This window comes from Bombus terrestris, chromosome 16, assembly GCF_910591885.1.
Source record: "Bombus terrestris chromosome 16, iyBomTerr1.2, whole genome shotgun sequence".
In the NCBI taxonomy this organism is placed as follows: Eukaryota; Metazoa; Arthropoda; class Insecta; order Hymenoptera; family Apidae; genus Bombus; species Bombus terrestris.
In genome coordinates, this window is record NC_063284.1 from 4,079,449 (window position 1) to 4,099,882 (window position 20,434).

Consider the following 20,434-nt stretch of genomic DNA (forward strand, 5'->3'; position numbering starts at 1 on the left):
ACGAGTGCATGCTCTACTCGTGCCAGTTTCACCGTCGATTTTTCAAATTAGATTGCCAGAAACAGGTTGGTCACACGAAAACGAGCCTACCCGACTAGAGACTGTGCCAACCTGCCCGGCCCTACCTACTTATAATTAACAGACATACCAGAAAGTATACTACCTATCCTACCTAACGCTATATTTAAAAAATGGCAAAACATGCACACCAACACACTCACTCCACGGTTCTCACACATACCACCCGGGTGCAAAGGTCCTACACTAGAGAGGACGTCCCGGGACGCCTCCGACACCCGAGCTTAATACAACATGCACACTCTAAGGTACTTACCTTTTTCCTGAAATCGACTGACGAAGGCTAGTGACCATTGCGTAAAACGTGATAAAACACGTCTGAGGAAATGATATCGTTAAAATAAATGTAAGTAAACTTGGAATTATAATTGTAATTTATGGCAATATAAAAAGCGTGGTTACACTTAATCGCGTGGATGATATTATCACAAATTGTGATTGTATCGAGACGTAAATTGAATCGATATACGTCTCGACATTTTTAATATTTGAAGTTTTAACGAATGAGAAAAAGCGACGCAATTCCACGGCCTAACAACGCACACACATAATGTGGAAAATACGTCGTGCACGATACACTAACACATCGTCAGTCGCTGAGAAATTATTACATTACTTAATTCTAGACCATCGTGCCCAATGTCTTTCTCCCATTCAAGTAGCACCTGGGCACGTGAATGAGATCCTGACAATGGGCACGGAAAGGGTTAAACCTGAAAATCCTGATCTAAAAAGATGATTAGTTTGTGTAATTTTTATTTAACGGACTAACGTTCTTTGAGTTTATATTTTACTACTTTGCATCTGATTAAATTTACTTTATTAATTTAATAGTAACTAAGTAACTCTACTTTATTAATTTAATAAATTAGAACAAAATTTTAATATTTCGAAAAAAGTAGCGTTAGTAGAAAAAGACTGAGACTCATGCAAATAGAATTATTGACTCTAAATATATTACTAAGAAAGAAATAATCTCAGGCGATCTCTTTATCAAAGCATATACTCGAAAGTGCAGAAGCAGTGTTCAAAATTATTGCTTTGATTAAAAAATCTGCCTGTCGCGAAGTGTCTTCTTGCACGTAAAATTTTGCACATTTTTGTACGGAAAAAAATGAATTTTGACTCATATTTTAAATTCTAACCGAAATGAAATAAACGATCGTGACTTAATATTGTCACGATTAATTCATTACTTAAGATCAAGTATATGTATGTCATACAGGTATATTCGTGTAGATATTTGCCATTTGCAAATATTCATACAAAATATTAACATGCACATTTATAAATAACACGAATATATTCTCGAGTGTATATGTTTAACCTAATTATTAAAAAACTAATTATTATAATCGCGCTGTGCAAGAAGACCTATCCTAAACTAATAAATTTGAAAAAAGAGTGTTACTACTCGCGGGTATAAAAAATACCCGCGGTCACTATGCTCGCAAAAATTTCTACGTAGTACAACCGGTCACCCGTGCCGATTTGGACCTTTCATCCTACGACATGATTGAGTGACCGGAGGAACAAAAATGCATGCGACTCACCGTTCGAAGCGGAGAAACAGAAAACGTACCATGGATGCTGCGGATAATCAGGGAGACTAACATCAGGCAGGAACCGTGTAAGGTCCAGTGTTGGAAATGGAGGTTGCGAACAATCTGTTACAGAGCAAAACACGATGAGAGATTGCTGATTATTTAAAAAGTTGAAGATAATGAAAAATGAAGGTTTATTAACTTTAGTAATATTAGTAGTAATAAAGATTGAAATTCTAATAAACTTTGATAAGTATAAAAACTAAAACTCTAATATGAAAGTCTAAAATATAAAAATCAAGAATCTAATGATTTTTTAAATATGTTAGTCATTTGTTCCATAATTCGGTATTAAGACTTTAACTCTTATTTTATTTCAATGAAAGAATAACCTCAGAAAATGCTAAACTCACAAATTTTCAATTGGATTGTGTCTATTAATTGTTAGTCGTTAAAGAAAAATATACAGAATAGACATAATTGAAGTACGATATGCAAAGTTACTTACATTTTTGGCTTTTGAGCCACCATTGGTGCATTCCCAAAGAAGACAAGGAAGTTGAAGCTGTGATATGTCTATAACAAAACATAAAATATCATTAATATCGTTAATGCACAATAAAAAAACATGGAACTTTAGCAATTCAGTGATTTTTGATACGTATCGGACAGTTTTATTGCATTTTAACGTTAAGACTTTAAGACTTTATTTCAATTAAAGAGAACATTTACAGCTTTTTAAGTTATCAACCATTCTTATTTTATAATTAACAATATTTCAAACAAAATATAATAAATAGGACAAGTTGAAATACAATATATAAAACTACTTACATTCTTGAGTTCCAGGAGAGGCTTTATCCTCTTGAGGGAGGCACTGACTCTAATACCGAAAACGAATATTCGAAACAATAAATATAAAAAAAAAAAAAAATAAAAGACTACGTTACCACGACCGCTTAAATTATGATCGACGAACAAGGACTCTAATATCGCGTACAAATTTAATTGATAAAATTTTATTACTTTCGCGTGTGATTATTTGATCGAATTTAATCAAAAATATCGTGATTTTAAAAAATTGAAAAGAAACTATTGCGTAGCAAACACTGACTCTACAACCGCATTGCGCGCGGTCACAAATATTTCCTGAAAATAAAGCAGTTTAGTGGCGGAGGGGGGGGGGGGGGGGAAAAGAAGCGAAACGTTGTTTCGACAATTTTCTCCTTTTTCCTATTGAACGTTTATTTAGAAAATACTGCTATTTCTTTACACTTAAAAATTATTATTAAGAAACTGGAACAAGTATGAAACTATAAGTTGAAAATTGTGAGATATTTCTCGATAGCAAACAAATGCTTACGAATACCGTGAATGCAATGCAATCGATTTCAAGAATTATACTCTTCGCAATTAGAATATATACTGTGAATTTTCGTTATTAGAATACGAAATATACATTGCACTAATACACTATAGTCGCCTGTTATAAATATTGGAAAATATTTGCAAGAATTCAAAAGTTCGCCACTAAATATGTTTAAAGAATACTTGTTTCGAGGTATTTGAATCTAACTGTTACTATGTTGCAAGTTTATGACGTTAACTGTTGCAAATTCACATAATACAACAAAAAAAAATGAATTCTATAAGTGAATTATTGAGATATAACTCAATTTGAAACAATAAAATAACTTATTAAAAATTCGTTTGAAATAAGAGAATGATCTCATATATCGGAAATAGAACAATAATTTATTTAACCGAACCTATTGACACTGCATACACAATTTCGTGTTCTGAAAAAGGGACATTCGAGTCATTGTTCTAAACTGTTTAACGTTCTATTTTCGCGGCTCAAAACTTTTGAATATATCGAAAAGTTATAAACTCTAACAGGACCGCAATAATTTTCTCTTAAAAATGGGAAACTAAGAAGAAACCCGAACAAACAGACAATGAAAGAAAAATCGCGGCGCGAACTCGTTCGTTCGCGATCTTTCCAAAGAATCAATGGACTTACGCAACGCACTCCCGTGCACAAAATAACCACAAGATTCAATGCAAAAGAAGAATCGATTTTTATACTAGATTCCAAGTCAGATAAGTACCATTATACAGAATGGGCTCAGAATGGATTTGAGAGACAAGACATATCCCATGGTGTCCAACGGTGTCCCACGTTGTGCCACGTTGTGCCACGTTGTGCCACGTTGTGCCACGTTGTGCCACGTTGTGCCACGTTGTGCCACGTTGTGCCACGCTGTCCCACGTTGTCCCACGGTGTCCAACGTCATCCAACGGTGTCCAACGGTGTCCCACGGTGCAGCCCAGTCTGGATCATCCAAAATTCTGTTCGCGGCATTTGGAGATCCAAACCGGACTGGTACGTAGTTCTTAGCTTGGTATCGTTTTCCAAAGATTAATCAACGGATTAATTTTTTGGAAAACGATGCCAATTACCAGGTCTCACCACGATGAGGTGACTACGCAATAGACCCGCCCATGGGTTATTTATGTAATATCTTAATGGGTCTTAGAGGAAAGGACAAGTAATGATGTTTTGATTTAATAAATAATATTCGAAGCAACGAAATGATTACAATGCTGTCGTACGTCTTATTTTCATACGCGGCTTTCGACTTCCCGATTCACACTCTCCGGCTTCTACACTCGCTCGCTCTCGCTTCTCAATTCACACTCTGCACACCTTTTGCATCCGTCCTCTCCGGCTTCTCAACTAACACTGCCTTTAACGTCTCTTTGTCTTTTCCCGTCGTTCGAGACACGTGTTCCGAAACACCCGTGGCCAGGGTCACGCAGGCCTTTTCCACGAAACTATCCACTTAAAAAGAAGACCGACGATACATTGATGTACCCGACGATGCCGCGGCTCTCGCGACATTGTTTACGATTCGGCCGATATCTTAGGCCTTTTGTCCACGATACTACATTTATCTTTATACATCCATCTCGACATTCAACCCATTGGCAGAATATCGAGTTCCAATTCTACTTGACCATGGGCCTGCGTAAAGAAATAGTTGTTTCGTAGTGAAACGTCGTGAAACGCACGCATTCCACGGTGTCCAACGATATCCCACGATGTCCCACGGTGCCCCCGCGATGGGGGGTATTAGTTCAGTCTAGATCACCAAACCTATTTTGGATGATAAAGGTCGGACTATATTCAAGTAGTGTTTGACTTGATATCGTTTTTCAAATAGTAATACTAATATTCAAAATAGTATTTGGTGTATTATTATTTGGAAAACGGCACCAATTACCGGGACCCACCACGAGGAGGTAACTACGCTCGGGTCCCATTTACAGAAAGAGTTTTTAAGTATTGGAAGCGGAGATGTAAAATTATTTTATAATAAAGAAGTAGCATGTGTTGAAATGTATTAATTTTAATAACTGGAGTACGTGGATCCGCATAATCATACTTGAATATTGAACTTATCATCGAAGAAACGAAACCATGCAAGGTACCGATTGTAGCGCGTATGGATGACTTGCTTCCTAGATTCCATGAATACAATGTTGTTTCCTTGGTTTTGAGCAGACATGGAAAATTACATCTTAAAATTACACTCTGCGTTACCACTGGTTTTATACGAAATAGGAAAATGAGAAATTAAATACTGTATTTAAAAATAAAAAGTAATGCTCTATAGAAATAAAATAGCACTTCTGCGACTTGAAAGATTTCGTTAATAAAATAAAACAGAATAAATCACTAATTCACTCACTACGAATTGATGGTATTGATTTAAATCAATGAATGTAGAGTTGCTTCCGATTAATGGTACAACTGTTATAAATTAAGAGCATAATTACTTTGAATTAATGGGAGGAAATGGCTATAAATTATTGGTATAATTGTTAAGAATTAATAGAGTAATTGTTTTATATTAATGGCTTAAATCGTATAAATTAATGGCTTAAATGTTATAAATTAATAGCTTAAATGTTATAAATTAGTGGCTTAAATGTTATGTATTAATAGTTTAAATGTTATAAATTAATGGCTTATATGTTACAAATCAATAGTTTAAATGTTATAAATCAATAGTTCAAATGTATAAAATAACAGTTTAAATGTTGTAAATAAATAGCTTAAATGTTATAAATTAATAATTTAAATGTTATAAATTAATAGCTTAAATGTTATAAATTAACAGCTTAAGTGTTATAAATTAATGGCTTATATGTTATAAATCAATAGTTCAAATGTATAAAATAACAGTTTAAATGTTGTAAATAAATAGCTTAAATATTATAAATTAATGGCTTATATGTTATAAATTAATAGCTTAAATGTTATAAATTAATGGCTTAAATGAATAAAATAACAGTTTAAATGTTGTAAATAAATAGCTTAAATGTTATAAATTAATAGCTTAAATGTTATAAATTAATAGCTTAAATGTTATAAATTAATAGCTCATATGTTATAATTTAATAGTTTAAATGTTATAAATTAATAGCTTAAATGTTATAAATTAATAGCTTAAGTGTTGTAAATTAATGGTTTAGACGTTGTAAATTACTAGTTGCAATGTTATTATTTGTTTTTTTTTTTTTTTATTTACCTTATATTTAAGTTCTTCTTCGATGTTCACTCTCCGGAATTTCAGGCACAAAAGAGCTCGCGCGTGACTTCTGTGTTCCTTATATACCTTCACAAGGTGTCGAAATGTCAATCAAACAGTAACGATCTTTTGACATAGCAAAAGACGGTTTTTCCATTGTAACAAAATCAAATTGGACAGTTTCTTAATTTTTATCGTAAATTGGCGCCTTCAACGATTTAATACGATATCCATTTTTATCATTTTAATAGTTTCTTCTAGCTAAGACTAAATTCGCACATCTTTGATACTAGTTTTGGACTATCAATTAGTTTCAACAAAAAGGGGAAAAAAGCCTAACGGCAGTCGACGACGTTATTGTGAAGTAAGCTAAGGTATTAAATAATCAGACAGATAAAATTCATATTAAGCATTATATTATATTATCGATATTCGTTCATTTACTCGTTCTAATTACAAAATAAAATGTTCTTTTTTCTTGAATAACACCTACATCACTGCATGCGATATTTAAAATTCTTATTTAATACTTACTTAAAAGTCAGGTTGTTTTTTAATTCCTCTCAAGTTAAACGAGTAAATTTACTCGTTATAGTTGTAACATAAAATGGCTCTTCTTTCTTCAGTAGCGCTTGCATCGCTGTACGTGATACAGATATTAATTATGTAGCGAATAATATTCTTCGTTATATCTATCAAAGGATTTATTAGGCTTGAAGAAGTATCAAATTCTATGAAAATTAACTAAATGATTTTATTCGATTAGCATTCGAAAATGTCTATTATATTTAGCAACCTTCTTTTGTAATAAATTCTGCTGGGATCAATTATTTTATAATAAATTGCAGATTATGCCACTGTATATTATAAGATATTTGCTTATTGCTCTTTTATTTTTCTAATTCATTGATTTTATTATTAGTTTCGTTGATTTTTCCCGTGAGTATCTGTTGTACGTACATCTCCATTATGCTCAGATTTTTAACATCGTCGGATAACTATCTTTTTCGTAAAATAGTTCGTACAACCGTAAAATCGTACTGTTTTAAGAATCATCAGAATTAGTCATTACAGGAGTGAACTTATCGGGGATTTCGTGGATGTGAATTTTCGTAGGAAGGTATAAAATGATTCGATCCATTGTAGCTGGTTTTTTTTTTAATAAAAATTTATTTCATGTTATTCCTGGCAAATCACATGCCGCGATTAATAACTATTATACACGTTCAGTATGGACTCCAGGTTGCTGCGATTAGGCCATCGAGAAATTACACGAAAGACGGAGGAAGAGTAACGATTATTCTCGAATCTGGCGAAAGCCTGACGCATTTTCATCTCCATCTCAAATTGACTAGTTTCCATTCTCATTCTAAGACGAGTATCGCAGAGAGGTTCGAAAAATAATTTTTCATTGGAAAGTCAGATTTTATTCAATTTTCATTTCTCCAATTTCTACGGAGACTTTCGTTCTTCCAGAATGTTCTTCTTTTTTAACGAGTGCCTTGACGAAGGATCTCTACAACACCAGCCATAACAGCGAGAACTCGTTTGAAACAGTTTATCGCTAGAAAGCTAACACATCGTTGGGCTTTTGCACACTTAGACTTGATATGATAGATTTTATCTTATTTTTTTGTAATATTAAGTTACAGGTGCTTCGATAGATCCCTTTCTCGATCGAAGAGATCTTAACAAAAGAACGATAACAGTTCGTATTTTAATGCCTCGATGAAAGAAACTTGATACTTTAACGTTTCAATATTTTAATGTTGCAATAGTATAATATTTTAATAAGAAGGGAAAAATGGTACGTTCGTGTACGATTTAATATTTTTAATCGGCAAAAATGAAGTTGAAAGGATAGAAAAGATATTGAACAAAATTTGGATAATTTCTCATCGAAGCATCTGTAAGTCGATCTTAATTCGATCTATCGAACGATGGCCCGCGGTTGGTTCGATCGTAACGTCGACTAACATTTATCAACGGCTGGACCCGCCAGCAACATCAAAATACAATTTCTTTTGCCAAGAGGAAACATTGAATTATAGGCTCGCTCTATCAGCTCAAGATCAACTTCAATTGACGACTAATTAGACTCTTTGGAAAGTTTCACATCCATCACGATCACGACAGACACTACGCACGACGATTAATTCGTTTCTAAGTTTCTCTTTGTATAGAGCCTGGTGACGTAATATCTTTAACTATTATCATCGATTCACTGCGTACGAAATATCTTTCGTCAAATGAAATCTTAATTTATCGTATCGTTAAGTCACATATTTATAGGAATTAGAGCATTCTAAGAAAATTAAGACTTGTCAAAGAAAGGAAGAAATTTTGACAAAAAGAAGAAGAAAATATTAAATGATTAAATCGGAGGTTTGAATAGCGTTGGCAGATACACTGCGAATATCTAAGAATTTCACAATTCTAAGAAATAAACTGAGAAAGCACTTTGTTTCATAACTTTTAAATACGTAATTTTTATATATTATGTACATTGAATGCATCAAACGTGAGAAACGTTTGCATTTTCAAATTTCCTAGAAATGCATAGAAACGCGCAATTCATCGATAGATACGAAAATGTCACTAGATTCTAGTGATTAAAATCGCTAAATTTGCTAATACACGTAATTGAATCAGCGCACCAGGCTCCGATTTTCCATTACTTTATTGACTATGTCAGAACATCGATCTTGTGTCGCTTATTCATAATTATAATATAATCTTCGTTGGGAATTTATTCATTTAAATTACACAGCATGACGTGACCTTTGACTCGCCTTGCATACACAACACGGACGTTGCCTCTTCAAAGCATCGCACGATGATACAAAATAAAGAAGAGTTTAGGCATTTAAATCGCTTAGGAAATTTCACGTCTGTAGATTATTTAACAGTTTTCTAACTGAAATGAAAATACGTAGCTAAACATTTACGAACGTAGTAATACGTTTTTTTCCCTTTTTTTAAGCGAATATAGAAATGCGGAGAACGATAAAATCAATAAGGAAATTTGAGACTTCAGAGATTTAAAAATTAGAAGATTCGGCAGCTTGAAGAAATTGGAGAAATTGAGTTAAAAAATTGAAACACGATAAAAGTCGAAAATTAAGGAGTTTGGAATTATTACAAAATTTGAAGTATTAAATCTTGATCACGCTTAACACTCACAAGAGTACAAACACGACACGGTTCGAGGCTCTCTGGTAGAAACCGAGTCCAAATGAAGTTTCTTTTACCAGCTGCTTCATAGTCTAAAAACGCAGTGAATCGTGTTCGTGTGCTGGCTCGTTGCTGTCAGTCGCAATGCTGGCGAAACGTTGGAAACAGGTTCCTTTTGAGTTTCCACCCGAAAGCCTCGAACAGTATTACGTAGAACAGTGGTAAGCGTGAGAATCCGCTGCGACACAGCCACAAATCTCTTAAACGTAAAGTCTCGATAAACGTAGTACTGTGTTCTGTATTGGGAATATTTTCAATAAAATATCTCCCATTTTATTGAGAAGGATAAAAAATCGTATTACTACATTTCTCACCGAATGAACAGAAAGTTGCGAAAGAATTCTGTAGTAACACGTTATTGACTTATAGAACACAGTTGCGGTTGCTTAGAAAGTATCGTTAGTGCAACCATACGCGGCATTGTTTAGTCGATAAACACTATCTACTATCAGACCAAATTACACTGTGCAGAAACGCGTGTATTCTCTTATCTAAAATATTTTCAGAATATATATATATATATTTTTAAATATATATTCTATGTATATATATGTATAGGTATATATATAGAAGATGATCTTTACACGTGATTAAAAAACTCATTAATCGACGATTAATCTTGTCGATGAATTAGAGTTAAAAAAAGAGAAATGTAAAAATAGTGAGTCTTTTTTTCTCTTTTCTTCGAGCAGATTTCTTTCTCCTTTTTCTTTCTTTCGTTCGTCTTCGCCGTGAACTCATTCGTAGAAACTTGCCGTGGTCCCATCTCGTTCTGTTCTTTTTTTTTTCCAACGAAATTTCAGTATGAAGAACCCAGCCACGGTTTCGTTGTATCGAGCGTCTCCTATTAATCTTTCGTGTATTGACTAGAAGAATGGGCGCAACGAGCTGACAGCCAGATATCAAATTACCACCATCGAATCTGTAATCGCGTCCTTCTACTTGGTCAAATATCGTTCGAATAGATGGGTATGATTTTCTGGGAACTGTCGCCACGTCGAAGCGTATCGAAGATTATATTTTTCTTGGTACGCTGGGAGTGGAAAACTGAAACGCGGGCTATTCGAAAACCAGGACAATCGATTGTGGGATCATTTGGAAATTAGAAAAGTGGGAAGTTGGAAAATTATTTGAAAATTTATTCAAGTCGAACGCAAGTAAAATTATAATAGCTCTCTAAATAAATTTCTACAGATCTTATCCACTAATGCGGCCACATACCTTAAATAAAACAAAACAAAGAAAAAGAGAAATTTGTCGAATTATACTTTCATAATATCTTCCCTTTGGAGAACCAATTTTCCAAATTACAATCCTCTTGGAAAACCAATTCGTCGAATCGTGCACAATTCTCAGTACTCGAGCGATTCTATTCTGCAGATATACATCTCCATTACGATATTTGACCACTGAATTAGTTACTTGATCCTAAAGCCTGTAAATTGATATGGCTGACAACTTAGAAGGATCATATTCCCCGGATTAGAATGCAACCGAAGCAGCTAATCAGAGAGAATAGCGAGATACGGCTTAAGTACGACACGCACTATAACGATGTTGTATATAGTGCGCTGTATTGGTGAGATACATAGTGGAAGTTAGTTTGAGCTTACACGATTTCTCGCCTGCGTGTTCCACTCACAACTATACCCGACGAATCTTAGAAATCGATCCTCGTCGTCATTGGGGACGGTAGTCGGTGGATCGTAGGACAGGCAAACAGACAGCGAAATAATTTAACACCAGAATTACCAACCTCTAAATACCATATCTCTAAATACCATGAAATTAATAATAACGTGATATATACAGAGTGTTAAAAAAAGAAGAAGTTCAGGATTTTGCGAGGAATATCGATATCCTTGAAAAAACACTTGAGTGTTTCCGTTGGGTTGGCAACTAAGTGATTGCGGATTTTGCCATTAGGGGATATTGACAAAATACGCAATCACTTAGTTGCCAGCCCAATATTAACGACAAAAAGAGACATTTTTTCCGATGGGTTAAGTAGTTCTAACGTCAATGTTCCTCGCTTTTATCCCTCCACTAGAATCCAAGTTTCTAAACTGCATTAGAATTTCTTCTCTCTGAATCTTCTAACGGTTAAGTAGTGTACAGATGTTTCGACTATTTGGAAAAATACTATGCATAGGATCTTGATCTCTCCTCTCATCTTCAACTTCAGACAAGATATTATTTATATTTCCAATGAATTTGTCTTGCTTCTATCGATCGGAGAAAGAACACGGAGCAATATAGCAAACGATTATTATCGTCTGTCTGTCTCGTGTCTATAAACACGATTTCTCATTGCAACGTTGCCACAACTATCGTTCGATCGTGTTTTCGTTGAAAAGCTTAGTTCCTTTGAATTTTGATCTCTTTGAATTTCCTCTGAAAGTCCGTTTGATTTCCTCCGCGTAATTTTGCATTTTCTTTATCTGCTTTTGGATTCCTTTTCTTTTTTTTTTTTTTGCTTCAGCAAAGATTAAGAAGCTGAATCCAAAAGCTGACCATTTCACCCAAAAGACAGCGTATCCTTTTCTCATTTACCATCACTTTTCGCCGTTCGAAAATTCTTCACATATCCGGAAAATAGGAATATTTTTTCCCCTAAAGAAAAATGTTGTTCTCGTTCCATAAATTCTCTCTCGGTCCCTATGGACCATGCGAGATAAAAAACTGGTTCAGACGTCGGTGGTAGGCGAGACAGGTCCATCGAAATTACCATTCGTCACAGAGCTGATCTTCTCCTCGTTGCTATTGCTGTAGATATTGTTGGCCTTGGTTGGCTCACGAGGACCATCCAGGAAATAAGTGACCATGCTACCCTTGCCTTTCACCTGAATGGTACCACGACAGGTGAGCGGATATCCTTTGGCGATTAGGATGTCGCGAACTTCCTGGGTGACCTGAATCCCATCCAACACGCCTGTAGACTCCATCCTCGAGGCCACATTTACCGCGTTACCCCAAATATCGTACTGCGGCTTTCGGGCGCCTATCACCCCGGCGACGACCTACATTGGAACAAGTTCAAAAAAAATATATCATCCACTGGGATTTCTTCTCGGACAAATTTGATTTTTACTCTGCACCCGTTTTTTAAATGTTCTTTTTTTCTTTCTTTTTTTAAGTTCTATCGTATATGAGGAAAGGAGGAGAAATTTGTTTACTGGGGCTTCTCTTTTGTGGAAATTTAATTTTGGAATCCGGAGAAATTTTTCGTTCTATGGTTCACCGTATATGAGAATAGGTTCGAACATTTGTTTAATGGGGTTTCATTTTTTTTTTTTTTTTTTAATATTCGATTTTTGGTTTAGATACATCGGGTTGGCAACATCAACAGAAGTATCGTTACAAAGGATAATTCGTTTCTTTAAGTAAATGCTGTGCAGGTTCGAATGAGAAATTATAGTATTGGGTTGGCAATTAAGTGATTGCGGATTTTATCATTAGGTGGTATTGACAAAATCCGCGATCACTTAGTTGCCAACCCAATATTTACATTTTATTATATATCAGAACAGTTTCAAAAGTTGGTTTGTCGAGGTTACGCAATTTTTAGAATGTAGGAGATTTGAACTTTATTTTGGAGTAGAGGAATTTCGGGAAGTTTGTCTAATACTCATGTTCTGTTGAAGTTTATAGAATTTTGCTGAGTGTTTAGTTGTGGACGAAAGGAGATGTTTCGGTGAGTGTCGTACAGCTAGTGCGAAATTGATCGACGTTACCGGTCCAATATTGATGCCCACACGCAACCGGAAGTTGTTAAAGCTGTGTTCATTAACAGACGCCAGCTGTTCGCGTATCCTGAGCGCGTAGTCTGCCATCGCGGTCACGTGTTTGTAATCTTTCATGTCGCAGGTGTTCTTTGTTAATCCTACCGAAAGAGTACAAAGGAAATTCTCTTAGAAGATTAAAAATTGCCGGGCCTCTCTTTTCTCTTAAAATAAATTGCCAGGAAAATACTCGAATTCTTCCGATAAAAAGATTTACAATGAGATGCTTGGACAGATTTAACGCAATACATCAACAATAACGTAGCATATACTTTGAATCACTGAATATTCAACGATGAGAAAATCTGGTCTCTTTAAAAAATACCCAATTCTTCTGTAAAAAAAAAACTTGCAAAATGTTTCCCAATGTTTCATTACGAAGAATTTAGAATTTTTGAAAAACGAAACAAACAATACCAGAAACTAGGTCGCGAAAGATTTGCCGAAGAGATTCGAAAATATTAGCAAAAAAAAAGAAAAAAGAAAATAAAAACAAAAAAAATGTATAGAACAGACTGGTAGCCTGTGACACGGAAGATACGTAGTTTTTTCCCTGAAAAAGATAAAGCTGGTCCTCTGTTGGCATTAAAAAATATGTAGCAATAGGAAAAAGGAAGAGAAACACAGGAGATACGACGTTGCAAATTTTAATCAGTGCCTCGTTGAATAGTGTAATCGGGTAGAAGAGAGGTGTACAAAAAAAAAAGAAAGGGAAAGCTGGTGGTGTAGGTTCTCACCGGATGCTGCCATGTACGTGGCACCAGTGCTCTTGATCTTCTCGATGTATTTGTACGGCTCTTCGGCTAGAAGCTCGTCGAAATCGGCGATGATCTCGTTCAACAGCCTGAGACACTCGACGCCCTCGTTATTCGCCTCGAGCTCCACGTAAAACTCGGAAAAGTTAGGTATCGAGGCGAACATTATGCAAACGAAGTCGCACTGCTCGTGGTACAATTCCTGCAATCGTTAATTACATGGAAGAATGTTGATAAGCTGACGGGCAGAGAAGAGTTGCGATCCAATTAAAAATATCCGCACACCCAATTTTCCACTATGAAATTGAATACAGTTCGTTTAACTATCACAGTTGAGATTTTCAACGCTTGTTTTTCTAGTTTCTATTAAGTGGCAGATACGAGATATCTTCAGTAGCAAAGATATTAGTTCCATAGTTTACTATAATTACGATAGAAGAAGTGATAAATTTTGTTGGTCATCGTGAATGTTAATTATGGCCCGATAAAATTTATGTGATTTCTTTTGTATAAATAAATGGTTAACGTTCTTACGTCTGAATTAACCGTAGATAAGAAGTGGGCAGCCACATGTTCCGGAAGTATGTTGGCCAGCAGCTTTTGGTTGTAGGCTTTCAGGTGCTCCATTTCTTCTTTCTCCTCGGTTGCTTGCAACTTCCACAAGAAGTCCAACCTGCATGTACCAACATTTTTCATTCGTCACTTTTCTCAATTATAAGAAATAGCGATTGAGAGGAATTTTGGTATTTTATTTCAATTTGAAAGGTTTCCAATAAATTCATCCAAATTTAGAGAAATGATCGTATTCGTAAGATTACGATGAAACCATAATGGGTTTGTTAATGGGTTTGAGTATTAATTTTATTGCGAGTGAAAGATATTACCTGTAAGTAGCTTCTGTGTGTTGGGAATGGGCAATGAGACACGTCATAAAGAAAATGACCAGAACACCCGCTAACCATCTTCCAGTCAATTCTACATCTCTTTCGTGTATAGCTTCGTAGATGCTGATGGATAAATAGCAAGCGACTACTAGGCTTAGTATAGCTACTTTGAACACCGATGTTAAAATCTGATAGACAGCGCAGGTTATCATAACTAGCATCACTAGTACCGGAAAAAGCTGTAACATATATCATACGAAATTAATGTGTTATTACGTATAGATGCAGAAATCTAGGGGTAATAGGGCCACAGATACAGGAACAGCAATAATAGGCGTTTTAAATTACAACCTGACTTAATTAGATTTGACTCGTTTTGACTTCTCTTCGCTAGGTTTCACTCATTTACTTGATTTAGTTAGCTTTGACTCACTTTGGCTTGGAATTAGCTAGGTTTGACTGCGTTTGGCTCAACTTGTCTAAGTTTGAGTCGCTTTGGCTCGATTTTAGCTGGGTTTGACTCAGTTTGGCTGGACTTTAGCTGGGTTTGACTCAGTTTGGCTGGACTTTAGCTGGGTTTGACTCAGTTTGGCTGGACTTTAGCTGGATTTGACTTAGTTTGGCTGGACTTTAGCTAGGTTTGACTCAGTTTGGCTCGACTTTAGCTCGGTTTGACTCAGTTTGGCTGGACTTTAACTGGATTTGATTCAGTTTGTTTGGACCTTAGCTGGATTTAACTCAGTTTGGCTGGACTTTAGCCGAGTTTGACTTAGTTTGACTCGATTTGTATAGCTAGGTTTCACATAATTCGACTTAATTTAACTAGGTTTGAATCGGCATGGCTCAGCTAAAGATCTCAAACTAGGTTAAGCTTAACTAATCCTAGGCTCGACTCATTTCGTCTTCGATTTAAAAGCGTTGTCCCGCTCGAATTAATCAGCTTGCATTAATCGGCAAACCGAATAAATACCTCATTTCGACTTCGATTGATGGTACAATTCCACTAGGTTAGGTCGGAGCAAGCTTGATTTAGACTTGTGCAATTATCTTTGAAGATCCATACAAACTTCATTAGTGTAAACTCGTGTAAACTGAAGTTAGATTAAGGCACAGAGTCATCGAATCGCGTGCATGTGCATGGAAACGATTTTGACGTAGCTTGGGAACGCGGTCTGAGTTGCACACAAGTGGCAGCCATCGCGTTTCCGGTTAATCCCGAGTTAATTTAAGGTGGAGCTTCGCGGCTGGGCACATCGAATCGATCACAGTTACTTACGTCAGCAAAGACAGTGTAATAGCAAACATCGACGGGCGTGTCGATACTCTGGAACGTTACGCTTGAATTATCTGGCCACTCGGTCAATGAAGACGTCACGTTCCCACACACGTGACCATCTTCCAGTGTTACCTGCAATCGAAAAACAAATCAATCGGTTTCCATCGCGTTTTCAATTTTTTCCTCCCAAAAAGTTTTTCTTTCTCGATGAAACGATGCGAAAAGAATCGGAAAACAGAAAATGAAACCGAACCATGTAAAATGCAAAATCATCCATCGATTGTCCTATGTTGTGTACTTTTAATTGCCGTTTCGATTAGAAACTGGCCCGGTCTACCAAACACGCGCAAATTCATTCATCGATCGCGCACGTTTTCCAACGCTTCCGTGCACTCGTCCACTAACATGTATTTTTATATTTAATTCCTTGGCAATTTTTGCCACCCACGTTCCAAGTTTAAAACTGTTGCCATAAAAGGACTATCTCGAATAAGCTCCAAATATATCTCCAGCTATTTTTAAATCAGCCTCCTACCACGTTTGCTGAACTATTTGGCGTGCAGGAGTTGAGGAACGACGTATGGTTTTCGCTACGGTTGGCCTTGGTTTGACCAAGTTTGGTATCATCACGTCTTGTCTTTACATATTCGTACTATACATACTTACGAATCTAACCGTAAAGTTCCAAATGTTTTCTAATATCAGCTTGACAAAATATACGTTTCGATAGAATTTCCATTTCTCGATTCGTTCGCTGACAAATTGTACGTAACACAACTATGTACAAATAATTTCTATTGGGTTGGCGACTAAGTGATTGATCTTTTAATAATAATATTCTATTTATGGAAATTATTGCTCTAATAGAAGAAATTAAATTTCAACAATAATAGGAATCAGGATAATCTGAATATCGTCGAGGTATAGCTATTAATGGTAAAAAGTTATTCCAATAAATATTATAATAAATCGAATTTTTAATCAGTTTTGATTTAGTATTAATCCAGTAATTAATGGATATCAATGAATTAATCTTGTAATAATTGCAAAAATTGCTCCTATAGATAAAACATAATGAAAATGTCCTACTAAATAGTATGTATCATGTAAGATAATATCAATTGATAAATTAGATGATATTACTCCTGTTAATCCTCCAACTGTGAATATTAAAACGAAACCAATTGACCAAATAAATGTAATATTAAAATTTATTTTAGATCCATGATATCTTGCTAATTATCTAAAAACTTTAATTCCTGTAGATACGGCAATAGTATTACAGTTTTATCAGTAGTTTGTATAAAAGTTCTACTTGTAAAATGGAAAAGAAACTTGTAGAGTTTTCTCAGTTTCATAATACAGTTAATACTCTATACGTGTTTAATAGTTTTCTATCTGTCGAGTAGTCGAGGAAAAATGGAATTCTAATGAGATCGTAGGCCAATGTCATTCGTATTCTCTGCTAGATCAATGGATTTATAGATTCGTCGATGATGGATGATGGCTATAGCTATCTATTTCATTATATATACCTAGTATTAAATGATGATCGATAGCCACTCTCATGAATTTTCTCCTAATAATACGATGCGCGAGATTCTGTCGGATTTTGAGGAATTACACCAGCCTTCAGACAATACTGTACCAAGCTGGTGGAATGCTTGCAATCGTTGCTATTACAGTGGATTTCTCTACACTGTACGTCCATGTTACTACGTGTTAGGGAATATAGACGAAGCTAAATAACGAACGACATTCAGCAATATAGCGTTCGATATTCATAGTCTGTTAACAAATAGGCTACTTGCTCAAGGTACATCGTAAGTAAATTATCAGATGGTGTTGATAATTTTGGATCTTAGTTGCCGAAATAATGCTATAGGAACACTAAGTTTACTCTTAGAATTTATCTTAAAATGGTTATATATTTATTTGATAAACGATTTCAAGGATATTCATCGATACACACTTGCACGTGTAACATCAATCCGCATCAGAGACCAGAGGGCAAGATATAGTAGCCAGATGTCTACACACCCTTGGCGCGTACTGTCAATAGTCTTAAGGACCCACCATGGGTCTTGGCATTTTCATAATTAAGGTCCTTCGGACAAAACGAGTATCTTTTATTTTAAGTGCCTCCTTATATTTATTGCTTACTACGGGTTGATACGGGAAACTTGGTTTTTCTCACGTTCGGTATCTTCCGTTAGCGAGTTTCTCTGGAGGGCGGCTAAAACTCTTCCTGGTCCAACAACCTTAGACACACCCACCCCTAGCTTTCCTCTGTCACAACATCGCCACCGAACTTACTTATTCTCTATCCTTAGAATGGGCAACATATCTTTATCGGTTTCTACCCTTAGACCAGTCGCGTATTTGATTTATACATAGGCATCAGTGTACACTCAATTGTGGCTATTAAGTGCAAAAATAAGGTTTCATAAAAAAAGAAAGTTAATAGTCTCAGCACTCTCTTTGTCTCATCCTCTTCCTTACCAGACTGTTAACTGACTGAACAGTTTACGTTCCTTTGTTTTCCAGACGCGCACACACATACTTCCACACACCCATATTCACACACATGTATCACTACTACTCAGCTAATCTAGTGTAGCACATAAAATTGTACACATCTCAATAGATGGCTATCATTCATCGGTATTTAAAAATCTTTCTCTTGGTTTAGATGGAAGAACCTAAAGAAGAAATAATTTGAACAGATTCATCTGTGTTTTCGTTATTAACAAACTGCTTGCGAGTAATAAACATACGTCAACAAATGTGTGTAGTATAGCAATCTGTATTACCTTGGAGCACCAGCATAATGTTAGAACGTATAGTGTGTAGTACAGTAATAACGTGAACTTACCAACGGTGATAAAGCTGTGGCGAAAGTGAGAAACACGACACACGTAGCTAACACCTGAGCGACTCCTCGATTCTCGAACACGTGCACCGCAAAATCTCGCAGATACCGTGGCACTCTCTAAAGAAACAGAATTTCAACGTACATCGTCTACGTAGTTGAAAGATTTGGTCTCTTCAAATCTTCAGTTATAGTTTTATTCTCTGTTGAATAGATCATCTGGAAAATCTCTGAAACGATGTATTATCGTCGAAATAAATTATTCTCGTTCAGTTACAAAACTTTTCTCTGATTTCTAGTATCTTCATCGATAAAAATTCTTCAACGAAATTTGGAAAATACTGTCACTGAAAATTTGTAGGAAACCTTCCACCTAATAGTGCAACCTATGGTTGTTCGTTTTTGTCATGTTTGTCACTCTATTGGGCTGGCAACTAAGTGACTGCGGATTTTGTCATGAACACCTAATGACAAAATCCGCAATCACTTAGTTGTCAATCCAATACCTGGAAGTAATCGTGGAACGCGTAATATTTCGAAAGTACCGTGCCAGCGAAATTCCATAGAAATTTTCTCTATGCTTTCCCTTCTTTCGTCGAAATTTTTCATTGCGTGTACGGGACAAATACCATGAATTATGTAATCGCCAGCGACGTATGTACGAGACACGATTAACGACCTCGGCATTGTGACCTGGAATCACGCCACGAATTCAAGGTCAAGAGGAAGTGGCAAGATTCCAAAGAACGAACGCGATCGATTTGCTCGCGATGCACGTTGCAACGCGATTCTTCAAATTCGTTTGAAGAATTCCTTTCCTCATAGATAGCAGAAAAGGACGATAGTCTGAGCGAAAGTCTCACCTCGTTCTTCTCTGCCAGTAGAATCCCATTGATTGTGGCGATGAGCAACGTGCTCACTGCCACACAAGTGTAAAAGTATCCACTCCTGAAAAATGATTCAATTTCGTAACTGTTATGAAAGCCTCTGGAGGCTTCACTTTTGCTCGGTCAATAGAACCGTTTCTGTCGATATAGAAGCACTTCGAAATACGCGGATACAGAACCGATACGATAACAGATGGTAGAATCGTAACTGAAACCAATATCGGTCCTTTTCCACAACCTTTCCCATTTCTAACTGTTATATATTTTTCTAACTGCTATTATCCTATTTCTGACGAACTGTATCAACAGAAACCATGTTCGATCTTCGAGCAGTGGCTGTACAAAAAATAGCAGCGACATGGAACCGAAAAATTTGGGAATATAGTTTGCACGGGAATATGTTTCGATTTACTTATAACCTTGTTGAATTTTAGTAGAATCGAAATAAAATAGAATTTTCCGAAATTCCAATCGCGTTACAAGCTTCTGAAAATGATTAGCTTTCGATATGAGGCAAAGGGAAA

At 35.8% G+C, this 20,434-nt stretch overlaps 1 protein-coding gene across 3 annotated transcripts in view; it reads right to left on the reverse strand.

The window, feature by feature from the left end:
- Nucleotides 1–11,836: 11,836 nt before the first annotated feature.
- LOC100645307 (adenylate cyclase type 6) overlaps nt 11,837–20,434 on the reverse strand; it is a 93,570-nt gene continuing 84,972 nt past the window's right edge. For 2 of the 3 annotated variants that reach the window (XM_003403168.4, XM_048413421.1), the window contains 8 exons: nt 19,887–19,971; nt 19,027–19,143; nt 16,152–16,283; nt 14,876–15,114; nt 14,526–14,664; nt 13,974–14,193; nt 13,189–13,337; nt 11,837–12,474 (listed from right to left, as the gene is read on the reverse strand). In XM_003403168.4, coding sequence (XP_003403216.2) covers nt 12,142–12,474; nt 13,189–13,337; nt 13,974–14,193; nt 14,526–14,664; nt 14,876–15,114; nt 16,152–16,283; nt 19,027–19,143; nt 19,887–19,971 — 1,414 coding nt within the window. In that variant the 3' untranslated portion in view covers nt 11,837–12,141. The remainder of the gene's footprint in view (nt 12,475–13,188; nt 13,338–13,973; nt 14,194–14,525; nt 14,665–14,875; nt 15,115–16,151; nt 16,284–19,026; nt 19,144–19,886; nt 19,972–20,434) is intronic. The other variant, XM_048413422.1, reaches the window with a different exon arrangement.